Raw genomic sequence first — 20937 nt, 5'->3', positions numbered from 1 at the left:
CCATCATGGTGACAACAAACTTTATTATTAACTATATCTCTGTTAATTCTCAACAAGAACTTTTGTACATGTATGAAATAAATTATGTTAAACTGGTTTCACACTCAGTGTTCCTGGAAGTCAATTGTAGTTTTTGTGTTTCTCTTTTTTCTGTTCTTGTTTCTCTGTCCTTCAGTGATTCTGCTTATCGGGTGTTCATCAGTTTCTCAATTCACTCACTTATTTACATTCAAGGGGACTATATTAGTGAACTCTCTGAGTGTCGACTTTGAGCACTGTTAACCTGTTAACGATTGCCAGAGCGCGGGCGCACTGAAGCGGTTTTATTTATATATAGTTCAAAGTTACTATCAGATTTAATGTTATACCTTGACAAACTATACATCATTAAAAAGATATAAGACTCAAGTTTCAGAATTTGACCACTATTGTATTCTGAGAAACTTATGGCGACAGTTATTTCCTAATTTGTGTCAGGAGTTATGAAATGAAAAAATGAGTCGATACCTTTGATATAAATTATGCGCGTCAGCCGCTTTCATTCATAAAAAAACTCCCATGCCGTCGTCATGACAGCGATACACAAAACAACGTCCTTCCGGGCTTTTAGCTAAAAAATGTGCAGATTTGGAGAAATATTGATATATTCTTATAGGTTTACATCAGATTTCTATAGACAGGAATAATATTTATTGAGTTTATACCCAAATGCGTCGATGTAATCATTATGAGCGTTTGCATACTCTGATACTGTGTTTTCAATTCATACCAATAGCCTGAGGGCGCCCTCGCCGCCCTGTGCACAGTATTAGAACATGAAGAAGTGCCATAATCATGTGACAATCCAGGAAGCCTCGAACACACACACAGCTAACAAGAGATCGCGCTGTAACTATGGCTGTAACATGGAGATACAGTCGTTTTGAAGACAATAAACATGTTTGCTATGATATTTGAGTTACCTGTGTTTTTCAATCCATGCCAGGTATTTCCATAATAATAGATTATATTTATATTATATAGCTCTAGGGACATGGAATGTCACCTCTCTGGCGGGGAAGGAGCCTGAGGTTGTGCGTGAGGTTCAGAGATTCCGACTAGAGATAGTTGGGATCACCTCTACGCACGGCTTGGGCTCTGGAACCACACTCCTCGAGAGAGGATGGACTCTTCACCACTCTGGAGTTGCCCATGGTGAGAGGCGGCGGGCTGGTGTGGGTTTGCTTATAGCCCCCCAGCTCAGCCGCCATGTGTTGGAGTTCACCCCGGTGAACGAGAGGGTCGCTTCCCTACGCCTTCGGGTCGGGGATAGGTCTCTCACTGTCGTTTGTGCTTACGGGCCGAACGGCAGTGCAGAGTACCCGGCCTTCTTGGAGTCTCTGGGAAGGGTGCTGGAAAGTGCTCCGACTGGGGACTCCGTCGTTCTACTGGGGGACTTCAACGCCCACGTGGGCAGCGACAGTGACACCTGGAGGGGCGTGATTGGGAGGAACGGCCCCCCTGATCTGAACTCGAGTGGTGTTCTGTTATTGGACTTCTGTGCTAGTTACAGCTTGTCCATAACGAACACCATGTTCAAGCATAAGGGTGTCCATCAGTGCACATGGCACCAGGACACCCTAGGCCGGAGGTCGATGATCGACTTTGTGGTCGTTTCATCCGACCTCCGGCCGTATGTCTTGGACACTCGGGTGAAGAGAGGGGCGGAGCTGTCAACTGATCACCACCTGGTGGTGAGTTGGATCCGATGGCGGGGGAGGAAGCTGGACAGACTCGGCAGACCCAAACGTACTGTGAGGGTCTGTTGGGAACGTTTGGCCGAATCTCCTGTCAGAGAGATCTTCAACTCCCACCTCCGGCAGAGCTTCGACCAGATCCCGAGGGAGTCTGGAGATATTGAGTCCGAGTGGACCATGTTCTCCACCTCCATTGTCAACGCGGCCACTCGGAGCTGTGGCCGTAAGGTCTCCGCTGCCTGTCGAGGCGGCAATCCCCGAACCCGGTGGTGGACACCGGAAGTAAGGGATGCCGTCAAGCTGAAGAAGGAGTCTTATCGGGCCTGGCTGGCTTGTGGGACTCCTGAGGCAGCTGATGGGTACCAACGGGCCAAGCGGACTGCAGCCCGGGTGGTTGTGGAGGCAAAAACTCGGGCCTGGGAGGAGTTCGGTGAGGCCATGGAGAAGGACTATCGGTCGGCCTCGAAGAGATTCTGGCAAACCGTCCGGCGCCTAAGGAGGGGGAAGCAGTGCCCTACCAACGCTGTTTACAGTGGAGGTGGGCAGCTGTTGACCTCGACTGGGGATATCACCGGACGGTGGAAGGAATACTTCGAGGATCTCCTCAATCCCGCCGTCACGTCTTCCATTGAGGAAGCAGAGGCTGAGGGCTCGGAGGCGGACTCGTCCATCACTCAAGCTGAAGTCACCGAGGTAGTCAAGAAACTCCTCGGTGGCAAGGCACCGGGGGTGGATGAGATCCGCCCTGAGTACCTCAAGTCTCTGGATGTTGTGGGGCTGTCTTGGCTGACACGCCTCTGCAGCATCGCATGGCGGTCGGGGACAGTACCTTTGGACTGGCAGACCGGGGTGGTGGTCCCTCTTTTCAAGAAGGGGGATCGGAGGGCGTGCTCCAACTATAGGGGGATCACACTTCTCAGCCTCCCTGGGAAAGTCTATGCCAGGGTACTGGAGAGGAGAATCCGGCCGATAGTAGAACCTCGGATTCAGGAGGAACAGTGTGGTTTTCGTCCCGGTCGTGGAACACTGGACCAGCTCTATACCCTCTACAGGGTGCTGGAGGGCTCATGGGAGTTTGCCCAACCAATCCACATGTGCTTTGTGGATTTGGAGAAGGCATTCAACTGTGTCCCTCGCGGCGGCCTGTGGAGGGTGCTCCGGGAGTATGGGGTCCGGGGCCCTTTGCTAAGGGCTATCCGGTCCCTGTACGACCAGAGCAGGAGCTTGGTTCGTATTGCCAGCAGTAAGTCAGACTTGTTCCCGGTGCGTGTTGGACTCCGGCAGGGCTGCCCTTTGTCGCCGGTTCTGTTCATAATTTTTATGGACAGAATTTCTAGGCGCAGCCAGGGGCCGGAGGGGGTCAGGTTTGGGGACCACACGATTTCATCTCTGCTCTTTGTGGATGATGTTGTCGTGTTGGCCTCATCAAGCCAGGACCTCCAGCATGCACTGGGACGGTTTGCAGCCGAGTGTGAAGCGGCTGGGATGAAAATCAGCACCTCCAAATCCGAGGCCATGGTTCTCAGTCGGAAAAGGGTGGTTTGCCCGCTTCAGGTTGGTGGAGAGCTCCTGCCTCAAGTGGAGGAGTTTAAGTATCTTGGGGTCTTGTTCACGAGTGAGGGAAGGATGGAACGGGAGATTGACAGGCGGATCGGTGCAGCTTCTGCAGTAATGCGGTCCCTGTACCGGTCTGTCGTGGTGAAGAAGGAGCTGAGCCGCAAGGCGAAGCTCTCGATTTACCAGTCAATCTACGTTCCTACTCTCACCTATGGTCATGAGCTGTGGGTCATGACCGAAAGGACAAGATCCCGGATACAAGCGGCCGAAATGAGCTTTCTCAGCAGGGTGGCTGGGCGATCCCTTAGAGATAGGGTGAGAAGCTCGGTCACTCGGGAGGAGCTCAGAGTAGAGCCGCTGCTCCTCCACATCGAGAGGGGTCAGTTGAGGTGGCTCGGGCATCTTTTCCGGATGCCTCCTGGACGCCTTCCTGGGAAGGTGTTCCGGGCATGTCCCAACGGGAGGAGACCCCGGGGAAGACCTAGGACACGCTGGAGAGACTATGTCTCCCGGCTGGCCTGGGAACGCCTCGGTGTCCCCCCGGAAGAGCTGGAGGAAGTATCTAGGGAGAGGGAAGTCTGGGCATCCCTGCTTAGACTGCTGCCCCCGCGACCCGGCCCCGGATAAGCGGTAGAAGATGGATGGATGGATGGATAGATTATATTTATAATGTAATGCTAATCTATATAGAATCGTTGTGCAGAACACTATCCAATAGTATATTTTCTGTCTGATTTTTTTATCTGAAGCCAAATTAGATCACAGAAAATTATTTAAAATACTCGATTTGCTTTATAAAGTAAGTTTATAAGCACAAACATGGTTTTAATCTCATAAATTGTCGTGTATTGATGGTGTAACATGCTAGCTAGCCATAGGTGCACCTGCCACCTAGAAGTTATATTTTTATTATTTTTTGAATGCTTACTGAAATGTTTCTTTATTCAAGAAATGCATTTAAAACAGTTTAGAATGTGAGTGAACTTTGAGAAAAGAAATTAGTGACTGAAACCATATGAATAGCCTGTGAATGGCCAGTCGTTAGTAACTATAATGCAGACAAAAGAAATGCATATTTACAGCCATAACCAGGCTGGAGAGGTGTGAATGTGTGCAGGGGGAGACTGAGACTGAATGGGGCTCGTCTGCACCACAAAACAATAAAGACAATATACTGGATAGATGGTTAGAAGATGACAATAAACATCAGTAGCATTTTAGCATCAAATCAAAATAAAGTCACCTGACATGGTCTTGAAAAACATTTCACTAAATACAGAGTTTTGGACTTATTATCTTAAGATTTTAAACATAAAATGTTTAGACATGTGGCATTAGCTGTAGTGCATTTCTAGATTGCTCCAGTGCCAACTTCAATTTTATTTTCATGAGGATGTTTCATAAAAAATTATTTCTAATAACTTTACAAAACTTTGAAGCTATTTATAAAAAAAATTGTCATTATGACAATAATTAATTCTACATTACAATAAACTGCCAGGTGTCAGCTTTCAAATGAGATCATACTTGTGCTTTTAGTGCAAAGGGATCATGAACTGTATCTGTTTCAGTTTGGGTATGTCATTTCTTGGGATTTTTCAAAAGTGGGGTTGCAGTTTAACAGGTTAATCCACAGTATATTCCTGTAGGCTAGTTTTGTTTTCTACGGTATATTACTGTTTTAATGGAAAATGGTATGATATTGTCAGAATTTGGCCTTTTTTTACAGCAAGGGTTAACAGTGTAGTTAAACAGCAAAATCCCCAGTGTTAAATCAACTCTACTCAGAGCACATGGTCCCACTCTAAAGATTGTTAATGAGATAAATAAGTGATTAATTAAGTGATGATTGAAAACTAGTCATGACTAACTAATAACTAGAGAAATATAAAGAGACAAAGAGGTCAAGTTGACTTAATCCGTCTTGATCAAACACACCCAGTTTCAGTTATTGAGCACTCCTCCTCTATTTACACTGACAACATCCCCATCAAACACAGTATGTTGGCACAACATACCCAACCGTCTAACAACGTTTTATCAACATGGCCAAAAGGTTGCTATAAATACGTTGTGTGGTGAAGGTTGTTACAGCGTTGTCACAATGTTGACATTAAACCATCGTTCAGGGCCATTGCTTAAGGTTGTGCCAATGGTGTCTTAACCACTGGACTACATATGTACTCGTCACTGCCCTGAAGCACGAAATCAGACTTTTAAATTTGAAAAAAAGGGCTCATTCTTCATCGAGCAAGGATACGTGAGTTAGGGCTGGGCGATTTAAATCGCGATATTGTTATGCGCATCTCGTCAGTAAAGCCGGTTCCTTGATTAGTAGTAAATCACCATCACCTGCTTTCAGATGGAGCGGCATTTACTACAAAGAGCCGTAATTAACTGACAAGCTGAGCCATATCGCATTAATATCGCGGACGTATCGCCAGCGATATTTAATGCGATATGGCTCAGCTTGTCAGTTAACTACGGCTCTTTGTACACAGCGAAACATCCAGTGTTTAATTAACACTCCTGGGAGTGTATGAGTCCACACTCAAGAGTGTTTAAGTTAATGAGATAACTAAGTGCTTAATTTAGTGATGAATGAGCATTATTGAAGACACCTGATGTTAACAAGTAGAATCACAGAAGGAGAAAATCACAAATTGTAAGTTACCATTATTGTGATGGGTGTTTGCTTTAGTTGGGCTCTGACCCTTTTATGTGTTTACTTTAGACTTTGTTTGGCTGGTGTATCTGAGTTAAAACTGCCAGTTGAACAAAGATTAAAAGTGATCTGATGGTGTTGGTTATATTATGACAACCATCAATTGAACTTGATCACTGAACTCATGAAAATCCTTCTTTCAGACTTCGATTTATGTTGTTGGTTACAGCTTAACGGTGAATCTGAATAAATGGCCAGAATTTTTGATGCAATTTAAAAGATTTCTTAAAAGTTGTTTAAAAAAATCATTCTTTTAGGCAGACACAGATGTCAAGATTCAGTCTATGCATCTCAACAATGGTGAGGAGCAGAATATTCAATGAGGAAAAGTAAATTACATAGACAATTCAGATCATAATTTATTCATACCGCAATGCATGATGGGAGCCATTAATGAGTTGTGATTGGTGGCAGCCACTGCAACATGCTTTATTATTGTCACCATTGTTGAGATTCACAGGCTGATTATTGATGTCTGAATGTCTTTTTGATCAGAACAATGTTTATTAAATTTGAATTATAAGTAAAGTACTGATAATCATAGGCTGAAGAATCACAAAACTGTTGCTAACAAGTTAAATCAAACTATCTCAATATGTTACCTTTTTCAGATCATAGCATGACTATGTCAAAACATAACCAATACTATAAGATAACATTTTACTTTGTTCAGTTAACTGTTATAAATTAATAACAGCAGACGAACAACAGTAAATATTAAAGTAAACATATAATGGTCTAGAGCCCAACTAAAGCAAACACCCATCACCTTAATGGTTACAATTTGAGATGTTCTCCTTCAGAGATTCTGCTTGTTATCATCAGGTGTCTTCAATAATGCTCAATCATCACTAAATTAATCACTTAATTATCTCCTCAGCCCTAAATGCCGCTCCATCTGAAAGCAGGTGATGGCGATTTACTACTAATCAAGGAACCGGCTTTACTGACGAGATGCGCATAACAATATCGCGATTTAAATCGCCCAGCCCTAGTGAGTATTGCGTTTATTTTAGCCTATCTCAGCAAAATAAGATACGTAATTATTCAAACACAACCTACAACTTCATTTTCTAATGTGACTAATGTAGCCTGTCTGCTATTAATACTATTTATATTTAGTCTCATTAGTTTCTTTGCTCCTCTGGATTTGTGGATGTTTCCTGGAATGACTCTGCACAGCAAAATCCCCAGTGTTAAATTAACACTCCTCAGTGTTTATATGTGTCCACACTACAGAGTGTTAAAAATTAACACTGAAGCAGTGTTGAAGTTAATGCAATAATTAAGTGATTAATTAAGTGATGATTGGCCATTAGTGGTGACACCTGATGTTAATAAGCAGAATCATTGAAGGAAAGAGAAAAAACAATAACAGAAAAAAGAGAAACACAAGAACTACAACTGACTTTAAGTCATTACACATTGTTGCACTTATTATTACCAGTTTGACTTTATTTCTGTCATACATCGACAAAAGTTCTTGAGATTCAACAGAAGTTTAGACGGTAATATTTTATGGAATTTTCCTTTTCAAGTTACCATTATGGTGGTCAGTGTTTGCTTTAGTTGGGCTCTTGACTCTTTTCATTTTTTTAATATTAGTTTTTCTCTGGTTGCTTCAACTCTGTGTTTATAAAGCACATTTGTTACTATAAGAGAAAACATGATTTGCTCAGAATATGTTTTGATGATAAAAACATTATCATCATGTAGTGTCCTGATTCACTGATGTCATTCAGAGTCTAAATCTTTGACTATATGCTTGATGTCTTGTTTTAGTATTGGTGGTTATAGCTCTGAGATTCTACAGTTTGAAATCCAACAGCAATATCAAAAATTTTGAAAATACTTTGAGCAAAGAAGTTATTGTGTTTAAACACACAGACATCAAGAATCAGCATATGAGTCTCAACAATGGTGACAATAAACAAACTAGTGACAAACAGATCAACTCTGAACATCACACAACAAGCTACTAAAGTCAGAACAAAACAATAGCAAAATAAAAGCCAACAGAAAAAACAATGAAAATTACAGGACAATTCAGCTTCATAATTTGTTCATGCTGCAATGCATGATGTCAGCCATTGATGCACTCTGATTGGTGGCTCCCATCATGCATTGCAACATTAAGCATTTGTTTGATTGTCACCATTGTTGAGAATATTCATATGTAGATTCTTGATGTCAGTGTGTGATCTGAAGGTAAATCCTTCAGATCTTTAAAACATTGCTGAAAGAAACTACTGTAGTGAAATATTAATAAAACACTTAGATAATCAGTTTATAATGTTGGGTGACATCATTGAATCACCTCACTAGTATTTCATCATTGAAACATAACCAGGACTGCATCTTAAACTTAACTTGATTGCAGACCAACTGCAACATATGGTCTGTACGATCAAATTAGGCTTACGATCTTTTCAGGAAACACAGCCCAAAACATAGTTTCTCTTGCCACAACACATATGCTTTATAAACACAGAGTTGGAGCAGCCAGAAAAATACTAATGTTAAAAAGGAAAGGGTCAAGAGCCCAACTAAAGCAACCACTGTCCACCATAATGGTGACATGAAACGAAACATTCCATAAAACATTACCATCTAAACTTCTGTTAAATCTAAATAAGAACATGTGTAGATGTATGACAGAAATAAAGTCAAACTGGTAAAATAATAAGTGCAATAATGGCTCGAAGTCAGTAGTTCTTGTGTTTCTCTTTTTTCTGTTCTTGTTTCTCTTTCCTTCAGTGAGTCTGCTTGTTATCATCAGGTGTCACCACTAATGGCCAATCATCACTTAATTAATCACTTAATTATTGCATTAACTTCAACACTGCTTCAGTGTTAACTTAATTAATTCATTAACTTCAACACTGCTTCAGTGTTAATTTTTAACACCCTGTAGTGTGGACACATATAAACACTGAGGAGTGTTAATTTAACACTGGGGATTTTGCTGTGTGGTTACCGAACTTTATCGCCCGGCTTTCGACTACTGTCTGCCATGTACATAACACGGTTTTGTTCATTAAATGTTCTCATCTTTGCTTTTTATATTTTATTTATTATACTTAAAATAAAGTTGTATATTCATATTTTTTTTTTCACAAATGTATGACTTTTGGAAGTGCAATTTGATTACCATATGCAGTTTTAATAAAGTTGAATTAACATAACCTTCTGTCATTTTTACTTTTCAAAGTGTACACTTGCAGGTGTTGACTATAATTACACTCTCAGAAAAAAAGGTACAAAAGCTGTCACTGTGGCGGTAGTTTTGTATCTAAAGAGTACATATTAGTCCCTCAAAGGTACATATTAGCAGAGGTGGGTAATCCAGGGGCCACAGAGCAAAAGTCCTGCCATATGTTTATTCCACCCATAAACTCAGTCATCTGATTTCACTAATTAGTTCTCTCTCCTGCTGAATTAGCAAATCCAGGTGATTGGAACAAAATACTGAGGGGGACTTTTACTTTCTGAACCTGGACTTTACACCTCTGACTAGCAATGCCACATGTAGGGCTGGGCGATATATCGCACGATATTTTTATGCGCATCTCATCAGTAAAGCCGGTTCCTTGATTAGTAGTAAATCACCATCACCTGCTTTCAGATGGAGCGATGTTAAATTAACACTCCTGGGGCTGGAAGTGTATATGAGTCCACACGTGTAAAGTGTTAAAATATGAGTGTTAAATTAACACTCAAGAGTGTTAAAATTAATGAGATAATTAAGTGATTAATTTAGTGATGATTGAGCATTATTGAAGATACCTGATGTTAACAAGCAGAATCACTGATGAAGAAAATCACAAATTGTAAGCCACGGTTATGGCGATGGGTGTTTGCTTTAGTTGGACTCTTGACCCTTATATGTTTACTTTAAATTTTACTGTTGTTTGTCTGCTGTTATTGATTTATAACAGTTAAATGAACAAAGTAAAGTGTGATCTGATAGTGTTGGTAATGTTTTGACATAATCATGCTGTGATCTCAAAAAGGAAACGTATTGAGATAGTTTGGTTTAACTTGTTAGCAGCAGTTTAGTGATTCTTCAGCCTATGATTATCAGTGCTTTACTTATTATTCAAAATATTTATTAAACATTGTTCTGATCAAAAGACTTTCAAATGAATTTATTAGAAACACAGACATCAATAATCAGCCTGTGAATCTCAACAATGGTGACAATAATAAAGCATGTTGCAGTGGCTGTCACCAATCACAACTCATTAATGGCTCCCATCATGCATTGCGGTATGAATAAATTATGATCTGAATTGTCTATGTAATTTACTTTTCCCTAATTTAATATTCTGCTCGTCACCATTGTTGAGATGCATAGACTGAATCTTGACGACTGTGTGTGCCTAAAAGAAAGATTTTTTTTAAAACAACTTTTAAGAAATCCTTTATATTTTATCAACAATTCTGGATATTTATGCAGAATCACAGTTATGCTGTAACCAACAACATAAATCTAAGTCAGAAAGAAGAATCTTAATTAGTTCAGTGATCAAGTTCAAACGATTATTGTCATAACATAACCAACACCATCAAATCACTTTTCTCTTTGTTCATCTGGCAGTTATAACTCCGATACAGCAGACAAGCAAAATCTAAAGTAAACACATAAGGGTCAAGAGACCAACTAAAGCAATCACTATTCTCCATAACGGTGGCTTACAATTTGTGATTTTCTCCTTAAGTGATTCTGCTTGTTAACTGTCTTGTTAACTGTCATCAGGTGTCTTCAATAATGCTCAATCATCACTAAATTAATCGCTTCAGGAATTTACTTATATTTAATATACAGTTAACACTGAGTGTTCAGTGGACGAACTGGTTAGTTGATTGTGGAAATAATTATTCAACATCAAGTTAATTCTTACAGCTGATTTCAACATTTATAATTAATTATAACTATTTATACTTAATTATTCATATTTTCTTTTTGGGCTAATTATTTATTCATATATCATTTCAGAAGTGAGGGGGACATAAATGTCAATACCAATTTCTTCTGAACTTTGTCAAAAAGCTTAAAGAAAACAAATACACAGCTGAACAACAACCAATAATTTGTGTTCTATAATATTTGTTCCTATATTTTCCTAATGGCAATTTTATGATTGGTGTAATTATGTGTGGCCCTCAGTGTTTATTGACAGTTTAAAAGATACAGATAAATATCCCCAGTTCGGAATGAGTGAGCTCTGGTGTTACACGCAACGGAGAGTGTTTCCAACATAACATGTCTTTATTATCTATTTTTCCAGGTAAGCTACAATAATAAATCATCATGTAGTAAGACACAACAGTATTATGTGCTAATAGAACTGTAGTTTGTGCCACAGATATTAAGAGATGCCGAACTTTACGGTGGTTAAGAATGTTTACACTTAAAATGGCGGGCGATAGTAAAAGATCGTAACTTTCAGTATGAGTGAAAATTTTCAACAAAGGAAAGAGAGAAATGAGAGAGAGGAAAGACAAAAGAAAGGGATATATTTAAATATATTGTTAATATTTTATTTCTATTTAGCCTTCATACAAACAAGAAATGTGGAATCACGTCAAATAATAATAATAAGACTCAACTTATTAATATTAATATCTTTAACTTTAAACTATAGGCAAACATAGGTTGATTATATTATTCTTATAGATTGAAAAAAATGCTTCAGCTAGGGCTGCACGATACTGGGAAAATATGCGATATGCGCTAATTGTTGTTGAGTACACTGTAAACCCGAATAAGTTAGCAGAACTCAAAAAAATTTAAGGCAATCGATTGCCTCAGTTTTTTAAGTTTTGAAATTCAAAGATTAAGTAAGCAGAACTGGCAGATTTTAAGTTTGTACTTAAACATTTCAAGTTAAAACAATTAAAGTTAAAACAATTAAACATTTAAAGTTAAGAACAATTAAACATTTCAAGTTAAGAACAATTAATCATTTCAAGTTAAGAACAATTAGTGAACAAACTCCATCGCACACCTGCAGGTGATAGGGTGCGTAGGATAACAAGACCAATTAGGTAGGTCGTTTCAGCAGATAAGGAACTGATGAAGGTCGTGTGACCGAAACGTTGTGTTAATAAATATTCATTTTAATTGCAAGTTAAGAACAATTAAAATCAGAGTACACTATTTCATACATTTAACTAAAAACCTTCATGTAATCTCAATATGAACACATTCATTAGTATTAACTTATAGTTTTAACAAGCTAGTTTGCTAACATACTATTATGTTATCATGCTAACAATAGTATGTTATACAGCACTTGCTGTATGAGTGTAACAATAAAAATATTTTTTTTTGCTCTCAAATCAAGCCGCATGCACCATTTGTCACCATGGTGGTAACTATCATAAAACCAACATTAACAGAAATTCTTCCAAATTAGCGTAACAAAACTTTAATCAATACTCAATCTAGGGCTGGGCGATATATCGCGCGATATTGTTATGCGCATCTCATCAGTAAAGCCGGTTCCTTGATTAGTAGTAAATCGCCATCACCTGCTTTCAGATGGAGCGGTGTTAAATTAACACTCCTGGGGCTGTGAGTGTATATGAGTCCACACTCAAGAGTGTAAAGTGTTAAAATAAGAGTGTTAAATTAACACTCAAGAGTGTTAAAGGTAATGAGATAATTAAGAGATTAATTAAGTGATTATTGAGAATTATTGAAGACACCTGATGTTAGCAAGCAGAATCACCGAAGAAGAAAATCACAAATTGTAAGTTACCATTATTGTGATGGGTGTTTGCTTTAGTTGGGGTCTTGACCATTACATGAATACTTTAAATTTTGCTGTTGTTTGTCTGCTGTTATTGATTTATAACAGTTACATGAACAAAGTAAAGTGTGATCTGATAGTGTTGGTTATGTTTTGACATAATCATGTTATGATCTGAAAAAGTAAACTTATTGAAATATTGGTTTGATTTATTAGCTGCAGTTTTGTGATTCTTCAGCTTACGATTATCAGTATTTTACTTGTAATTCAAAAATATTTAATAAACATTGTCCTGATCAAAAGACTTTCAAATTAATTTATTTAGAAACACAGACATCAATAATCAGCCTGTGAATCTCAACAATGGTGACAATAATAAAGCATGTTGCAGTGGCTGCCACCAATCACAACTCATTAATGGCTCCCATCATGCATTGCGGTATGAATAAATTATGATCTGAATTGTCTATGTAATTTACTTTACCTAATTGAATATTCTGCTCGTCACCATTGTTGAGATGCATAGACTGAATCTTGACGTCTGTGTATGCCTAAAAAATTTTTTTTTTTAATAACTTATAAGAAATCTTTTATATTATATAAAAAATTCTGGGCATTTATGCGAATTTACAGTAATGCTGCAAGCAACAACATACATCGGAAGCAGAAAGAAGGATCTTAATTAGTTCAGTGATCAAGATCAAATGATGAATGTCATAATATAACCAACACCATCAAATCACTTTTTTTTTCTTTGCTCATCTGGCAGTTATAACTCAGATACAACAGCCAAACAAAGTCTAAAGTAATCTCATAAGGCTCAAGAGACCAACTAAAGCAAACACCCATCACCACAATGGTAACTTACAATTTGTGATTTTCTCCTTCTGTGATTCTGCTTGTTAACATCAGGTGTCTTCAATAATAGTCAATCATCACTAAATTAATCACTTAGTTATCTCATTAACTTAACCCGTTAGTGGTCTGACGTCCCGCCCGCGGGACACTGGGTGTGTAATAACAAACTATGCGCCTAACAATATCGCGCGATATATCGCCCAGCCCTAATAAACAGCATTACCAGCTTCACTTATTACTAAACAGTTTGACTTTTGCCATGCGTCTACAGAAGTTGTTATTGAGAATGAACAGAGGGTTAGATGCTAATGATTTATTGAGTTTCATTTAAAGACACCATGATAGTGATCAGTGTTTGCTTTAGTTGGGCTCTTGACCCTTGAATTTATAACACCAATTTTTCCTCTGGCTGCTGTAACTGAGTGTTTATAAAACACATTTGTTATGACATATACGCCAAAAGGAAATATGAGCATGCGGTTGTGTTTAGATAATAAAAATCATCATTTAGTGACTTGATTCTCTGATGTTTTTCAGAGCCTAATCTCTGATTAGACAGGTGATGTATTACTTGTATTATTCATTATAATATAACTGATTCTGCTATAAAACCCATTGTTGTGACAATCAGATTTTAAAAACCTCTATGATATCATGCTGACTTACACACTAATCAAGAATCAGCATATGAATCTCAACAATGGTGACCATTAAACAATTATTTATGCCACAATGCATGCTGGGAGTCATGGATAAGTTTTGTATTATGCTAGTACCCAGCATGCATTGCAGCATGACTAATTTTTTAATGGTCACCATTGTTGAGATTCATATGCTGATTCTTGATGTCTGTGTGAGTGTATTAGTAATGCAATACCTTTTCTGTGAAACTTTTTGTGCACAATTATTTGTAAAATCCTTCATGTTATCTGATGGTCACAATATGGCTAGCTTTTAAGCTGTAGATGCACAGTTTTGAGTGAAACTAATATGTTGCCCTTTTAATCAGAAATCAGACTCTGAATGAAATCAGTGACTGTCAGTGACTGATGACTGTCTTCATCAATTCTTCACCATCAAGATCAGACTTTTCCTTGCCTTTTGTGACATAACAAATATGTTTTATAAACACTCAATTATAGCAGCCAAAGAAAATCTTAATTGCAGAAGTCAAGGGTCAAGAGCCCAACTAAAGCAAACGCTGATCTCCATCATGGTGACCTTAAATGAACCTCAATTCATCAACTTCTAAACCTTTGTTAATTCTAATAAGAACTTCTGTAGACGAATGGCAGAAATAAAGTCAAAGTGGTTAATAATAAGTGAAGTAAAGCTGTTTGTGGAGTTTAATCCTCCTCTGCTGAGGTCTTGAGATATTTAATGTCTTCTTTTATCTCCAGTTGATTTTGCTGTGGCTGGAAGTCAGTTGTAGTTCTTGTGTTTCTCTTTCCTTCAATGATTTTGCTTGTTAACAGCAGGTGCTCATCACTAATGCTCAATCATCACTTAATTAATCACTTAATTATACAGTTATCATTCTGGGATCTAGAAATGTTCTATAATTCATTCAGTTTGAGTTCTGTTTCAGTCATTCAAGTTTCTGTAATATTTGAGTGCTGTGAACACAATTCTATTTAGTACATATTACTGTTAGGTTTTACAGTGAGGGACATTGAGTGTTGATGACGCCTGAATTCAGTCCGATTGATGAATCTGAAGAGCCGCGTTTCCACTGTCGGGTCAGTGCGAGTCAGGGCTTTAAACGGGCCGTGCCGGGCTAATAGCCTCGGGCCTGGAGCACCGGGCCCAAAATCTGCTGCGTTTCCACTGTCGGGCCAGAAGCTCCACAGCGCTTCACTAAAACACACCCGTAACACGCCTCTCTGGAACAACGTCACACTAACCCATCATTTCACCAACAAATGGAAGTTTGATCAGAAAACTAATCAGAAAGAAATCGCTGGAAACGGCGAGATCGCAAAACAAACATGATAAAAGCGACTGTTTGCTGGCATTTTTGTTTTTTACTTGAATATTTAAAACCCAAGCATCGATATTTTACCACAGGTTTACAATAGTGATACATTAATCACAATGAATTAATTTATATCAAAATTGCAAATAAATAAATTAGGATGTGAATTAGGAAATAGAATGTGAAATTCTATTTCACAAAAGAAGAGGACACACTTACTTATTCAGTCGAGGCTGTTTCTGTTTATTTGGACATATTGTACATTGATGGACATATGTTTACAGGACATATTTAGGCTACATCACATTTAGAAAGAATGATAATTTCTACAAATATGCCACCAAAAATACGACCTGAGGAGCTTTAGCACTCTCTCGACTCCCAGTAGGCTACAGATATTTTCAGTCAGAAAAACAGAGGAAGCAGAGAAAAAAAAAAGTTGCTTTATTTTATGATAGTCCGGTATAAAGAGACGAGACATAGGCTACTGACAGATACAATAAAAACATCATTGTGATAGCCATTGTGATTTGTCTGATTTCTTCTTACCATGTTTACTATGGTAATGGTTACCGTGCATAGTCTTTTGCATCGGGTATAAATATTTCTACCTTATACGGTGATCAGAATCCACATCAGATCACAAACAGAAGTTATTCAAACATGAAAGTGAGTTTTGAGGTAAACTATTTTAAAACTCTTTAATGCTGATGTTAGCTGACAGAATCATCCGGCGCTGGCGTCTCCAGACTCAGGTAAACTCCGCCTCTGTTCGTAACCACTCCTCAAGCCCGAGCTGGCCCGCTGTGGACCAAGGTATTCGACGGGCCAGAAGATCCAGGCCGTTGTGTGCCGTGCTGCTTATATTTATCACACAATAAAAATATCCATAACGTAAACGTAGCCCATGCCTGTAATGTAAATTGAAATATCTGAAATGTGTTTAAAAATCATATCACCGTTATTGAAAAAAATTATTTTGCGATATATATTGATATTGAATTATTGTCCAGCACTATTATATCTGTTATTTCAACAGTTGATATGTTTCTTTAATGCTGTGCTAACTAGCAGAAAACACAAACCAGGGTTTAAATCCCAGTTGTGCGTTACAATGAGCCCTATTAGAAATATGCTATTCTATTCCATTCTATTCTATATTTTTATGAATTTTATTGAGAAACCATGAGAAAAAGGTGAATAAAGGCTGAGTCAATGTTCAGAAATTATTCATTATTAATTTGTTTTGAACTATGCTGTATAGCTGTGTTTTGCGGTGTTTGTTGTCACAAAAAAATATTTTATTTTAAATTATTAAAAAAATGGCATTATATGAAAAAGTTAAGAATTGTATTTTATTGACAAAATATTTTAGTTTATCTTGGATACATTTTTTTTATTAGATCAGATAACATTACAATGTTACAATGTGCCCCCTCACATGTTAGGTGGGGCATGTTGTCACATTTAATTTCCATTCTTACGGGGTATATCAGGAAAACAAGTATACACTGTATTAATGAAACAAAACCACATAATTGTACTAGACTTGTGAAATCAATTCAGGGAAAAATAAATACTCTGAACCCTAAGTAGATTTACACAAACTGAGAAAGTCAAAAAGCGTTAGGTTGTGCCCCGATCTCTTTGGCATTGATTATTATAAACTTGTAATCAGCAAACCAAGACCTATTGAACCTTTAAATCTGGATACCAAGAGTGATCGATGAAAACGGTGGCGGGATTGCAAAAATATACATTTATTCAGCAGAAATTTTTATTGAAAATGATGAGAATAATACAGACATATTGCTAAATCAAAGCAGAACACAAGCACAATCATTAATACAAGTTACTAACAGTATTTTAATTTGTTCTTTTGAAGATTGAAATGTATTCTGCTGCTCAGTATTAGCAAGTTACAATGTAATTAGTTACTTTTTTAGTTTAAAAGTAATGTAATTTCATTTTTTAAATATCTATTACACTTCACTTGAGTTTCACATTTCTAAAATACATTTAACCCTCAGGTGCTCTTCGTTTCGGAATCACACTTGTTATCTTCTCGGTCAGAAGTGACCGGACACCTAAAAATGAAACATCTTCCACCCCAGTAAAACCAATGCAATTTATTTTTGTTCAATAATATTTTTTCTTTTGTATTTTGAGAGGATTTGATGGTAATTATTCATATTTATGCAATATTTATGGTTAATTTTTGCCATTGAAAATAATACAATTTTTTTTTTTTCACATTTTTTTTTTTACAATATTTATTCAATTATTGCAGTATTTCAGATTAATATAGAGACTGGGCCTTTTAAATATATATTTTTTGAAGTCAGATTAGCGCCACCTGTTGATAAAAATTAAATATTACATGTTATTGCATGGGTTTACCACTAGATGCCTGTATAGCTCTCTATGGAGAGGTTTGTGAATTCTCTAGTTGTTTTGGGACCAAATTATTACTTTTAAGATGTGGATTTGAATGTATTTTTTAGAAATTCTCAAATAATTTTTTTTGCCAAGGTTTATACATTTTTTTTTTAAATAAATTTGAATTTGTTTTTTTTTTTTTACAGTCAGACCTGAGTACAGAGAAAGCATTTTGTTACAGGTAACATTACGATTCGTAAAATAAAATAAAAAAATGATACAGTAATATATTCATTATAATTATTAATTATGTTATGTTTTTCACTATTGATGTTTTAGAGTGTCACCCCTTCATTGCTGAGCACTTTTATTCTGCATCGTGGCCGATTTGTAGTGATTTTGTGTTTTTGTCAATTTCATTTTTGACCAAAGAGCACAAGTGTGACAAATTTTTTTACGACCACCTATCCTGCTCGAATCATGTTTCGTAACATTCCGATGAAGCTGTGATTTAAAAGATTTATTTTTAATCACAATTCATTGGTGTGTATGTGCATAAAAGTGTGTTTGTATGTGTGTGTGGGTGTGTCTGTTTTGCACTCTTGATATTTTAGAGTGTCACCCCTTCATTGTTGAGCACTTTTTTTCTGCATCATGGCCGATTTGTAGATTGTACACACACAAATTCTCAGAATTTTGTGTTTTTGTCAATTTTCCATTAATATCCTATGGTCGATCATTTTTGACGGAAGAGCACAAAAGGAACTACATTTTTTTACGACCACTTAGCATGCTCGGGTCATGTCCTCAATGTTTTTGTGTGTTCACATATCTAATGCCATAAAAGTCACCAAGTTTTATAACATTCCGATGAAGCTGTGATTTTTAGAGATTCAAAACAGAACATTTTTCGGTCAGAAATGAAAGAAGAGCACCTGAGGGTTAAATCTCAGTGGAGAAAGCTTCTGCATGATAGACATCCCATTAAAACACTGACATTTATGACATCAAGTACATTTATAATCGTTATGAATATTGTCTTGCTCTTCCTCCGAGCTGATGTGCTCATCACAGATTGGCTTATTGCTCACAACATAATGCGTCACTTTTGGTGACTGATGCTGATAACTGATCCAGAACCTGTTCTAATAACTGATCCATAACCTGTTCTAATAACTGATCCATAACCTGTTCTAATAACTGATCCATAACCTGTTCTAATAACTGATCCATAGCCTGTTCTAATAACTGATCCAGAACCTGTTCTAATAACTGATCCAGAACCTGTTCTAATAACTGATCTAGAACCTGTTCTAATAACTGATCCAGAACCTGTTCTAATAACTGATCCAGAACCTGTTCTAATAACTGATCCAGAACCTGTTCTAATAACTGATCCAGAACCTGTTCAATGACACTGAATTATTGCACGTGGCTCAGTAATTATTCTCAGTGACTGACACGGTTCTAGATTTGAGTAAAACACAACTCTAATGGTAAGTTTAGTTTGGTGTGTTGCTGTGTTTGACAGATGCATACTCAGAGTGAGTCTCGTTCATCCCGAAGGAGACTGTAGCGTCACTGAGAGACTCTTCATGCTTCTGGAAACTGACAGATGCGTAAAGGACCCTGTCAGAGGGGATTGTGGGTAACTGGACTGTCGAGTAAAGTGGATTCTGTGAATCAGAGGGGATTGTGGGTAACTGGCCTGTCGAATATAGAGGAGTTGATGTAGTATCTGAGTCTTGAACCTGTAAGAGAAGCAAAATCCCCCAAACATGAAGTCTCAGTTCAAAGGTACAGCAAACATGCCCGCTTATCTGACATCATGAAGTAGATCAGCTCTGAAACTCACCATTTCATGATCTCCGGTCTCTCTTCTGTCTGATGATGAAATGATGCCTGTGTGAACAAGAGCCACATCTCAGACTGAGAAAATGAGAAATAATTTAACTGTGTGTGTTTCTGAACAGCAGAGGGCGACACACTCAGATGTACTAAATGTGCAGTGTTGTGTGTGTGTGTGTGTGTGTGTGTGTGTGTGTGTGTGTGTGTGTGTGTGTGTGTGTGTGTGTGTGTGTGTGTGTGTGTGTGTGTGTGTGTGTGTGTGTGTGTGTGTGTGTGTGTGTGTGTGTGTGTGTGTGTGTGTGTGTGTGTGTGTGTGTGTGTGTGTGTGTGTGTGTGTGTGTGTGTGTCTCACCATGTTTACGGCTGTATTTTATTTTGAGCAACATGAGCACTAAACACACAGCCAGCAGGATCAAACCCACAGAAACTACAACTATCACAGAGGAAACTGAAATCACACAAAGGGATTTTCATGGAGAAACAAATTCAGTCATTATTTACTCAGATCATCTGTGGAACTCAAATGTGATTATCTGAAGAATATTTTCTGTACATTGATAACAGACAGCAACAAGTCAAGCTCCCAAAAGGACAAAAAAAGCCATAAAAGTGCCCATGTGACATTTCATTTCAAGTCACATTTATTAATATAGGCTAGTGCTTTGCTTTGAGAGATTTATTGTCTTTTATTTGCAGTTGATTTCAGGCTGTGTGGCTTTAAGTCAGTTGTAATGGTTGTTTCATTTTCTGAGAGTGCAGGCATGACATTGAACCAACATCACATTGTAACAATGACTCAACACCATTACCACTGATTTATGGATGAAAAAAAAGAGACGTTGATTCAGTACAGTTAACATCGACACATTAACATTATTTTGATGGTTGCTGTCTATCTGGGACCCTAATCAAACACACCTGATCCAGCTAATCAATGTCTTCAGGATTACTAGAAAGCTACAGACAGGAGAGTTTATCAGGGTTAGAGCTAAACTCTGCAGGACAGTGGCCCTCCAGGACCGAGTTTGCCCATCCCGCTGTAGGAGAATGGTTTGATGTCACTGTGATCATGATCTCACGTGTTGACTGGGAAGGAGACAT

At 38.0% G+C, this 20937-nt stretch overlaps 1 protein-coding gene across 1 annotated transcript in view; it reads right to left on the bottom strand.

The window, feature by feature from the left end:
* The window catches only part of LOC308688888 (glutathione hydrolase 1 proenzyme-like), a gene marked incomplete at both ends in the record, with an annotated part of 52645 nt that extends 31708 nt beyond the window's left edge, over window positions 1-20937 (bottom strand). The window contains 4 exons of the mRNA XM_081362325.1: window positions 19528-19739; window positions 19844-19890; window positions 20189-20284; window positions 20802-20937. Of these exons, the coding sequence (XP_081218451.1) occupies window positions 19528-19739; window positions 19844-19890; window positions 20189-20284; window positions 20802-20937 (491 nt within the window). The remainder of the gene's footprint in view (window positions 1-19527; window positions 19740-19843; window positions 19891-20188; window positions 20285-20801) is intronic.

This window comes from Scardinius erythrophthalmus, assembly GCF_964197995.2.
Source record: "Scardinius erythrophthalmus genome assembly, chromosome: 3".
NCBI lineage: Eukaryota > Metazoa > Chordata > Actinopteri > Cypriniformes > Leuciscidae > Scardinius > Scardinius erythrophthalmus.
The sequence above is the reverse complement of the archived record's forward strand: the minus strand, read 5'-3'. Positions and strand labels throughout refer to the sequence as shown.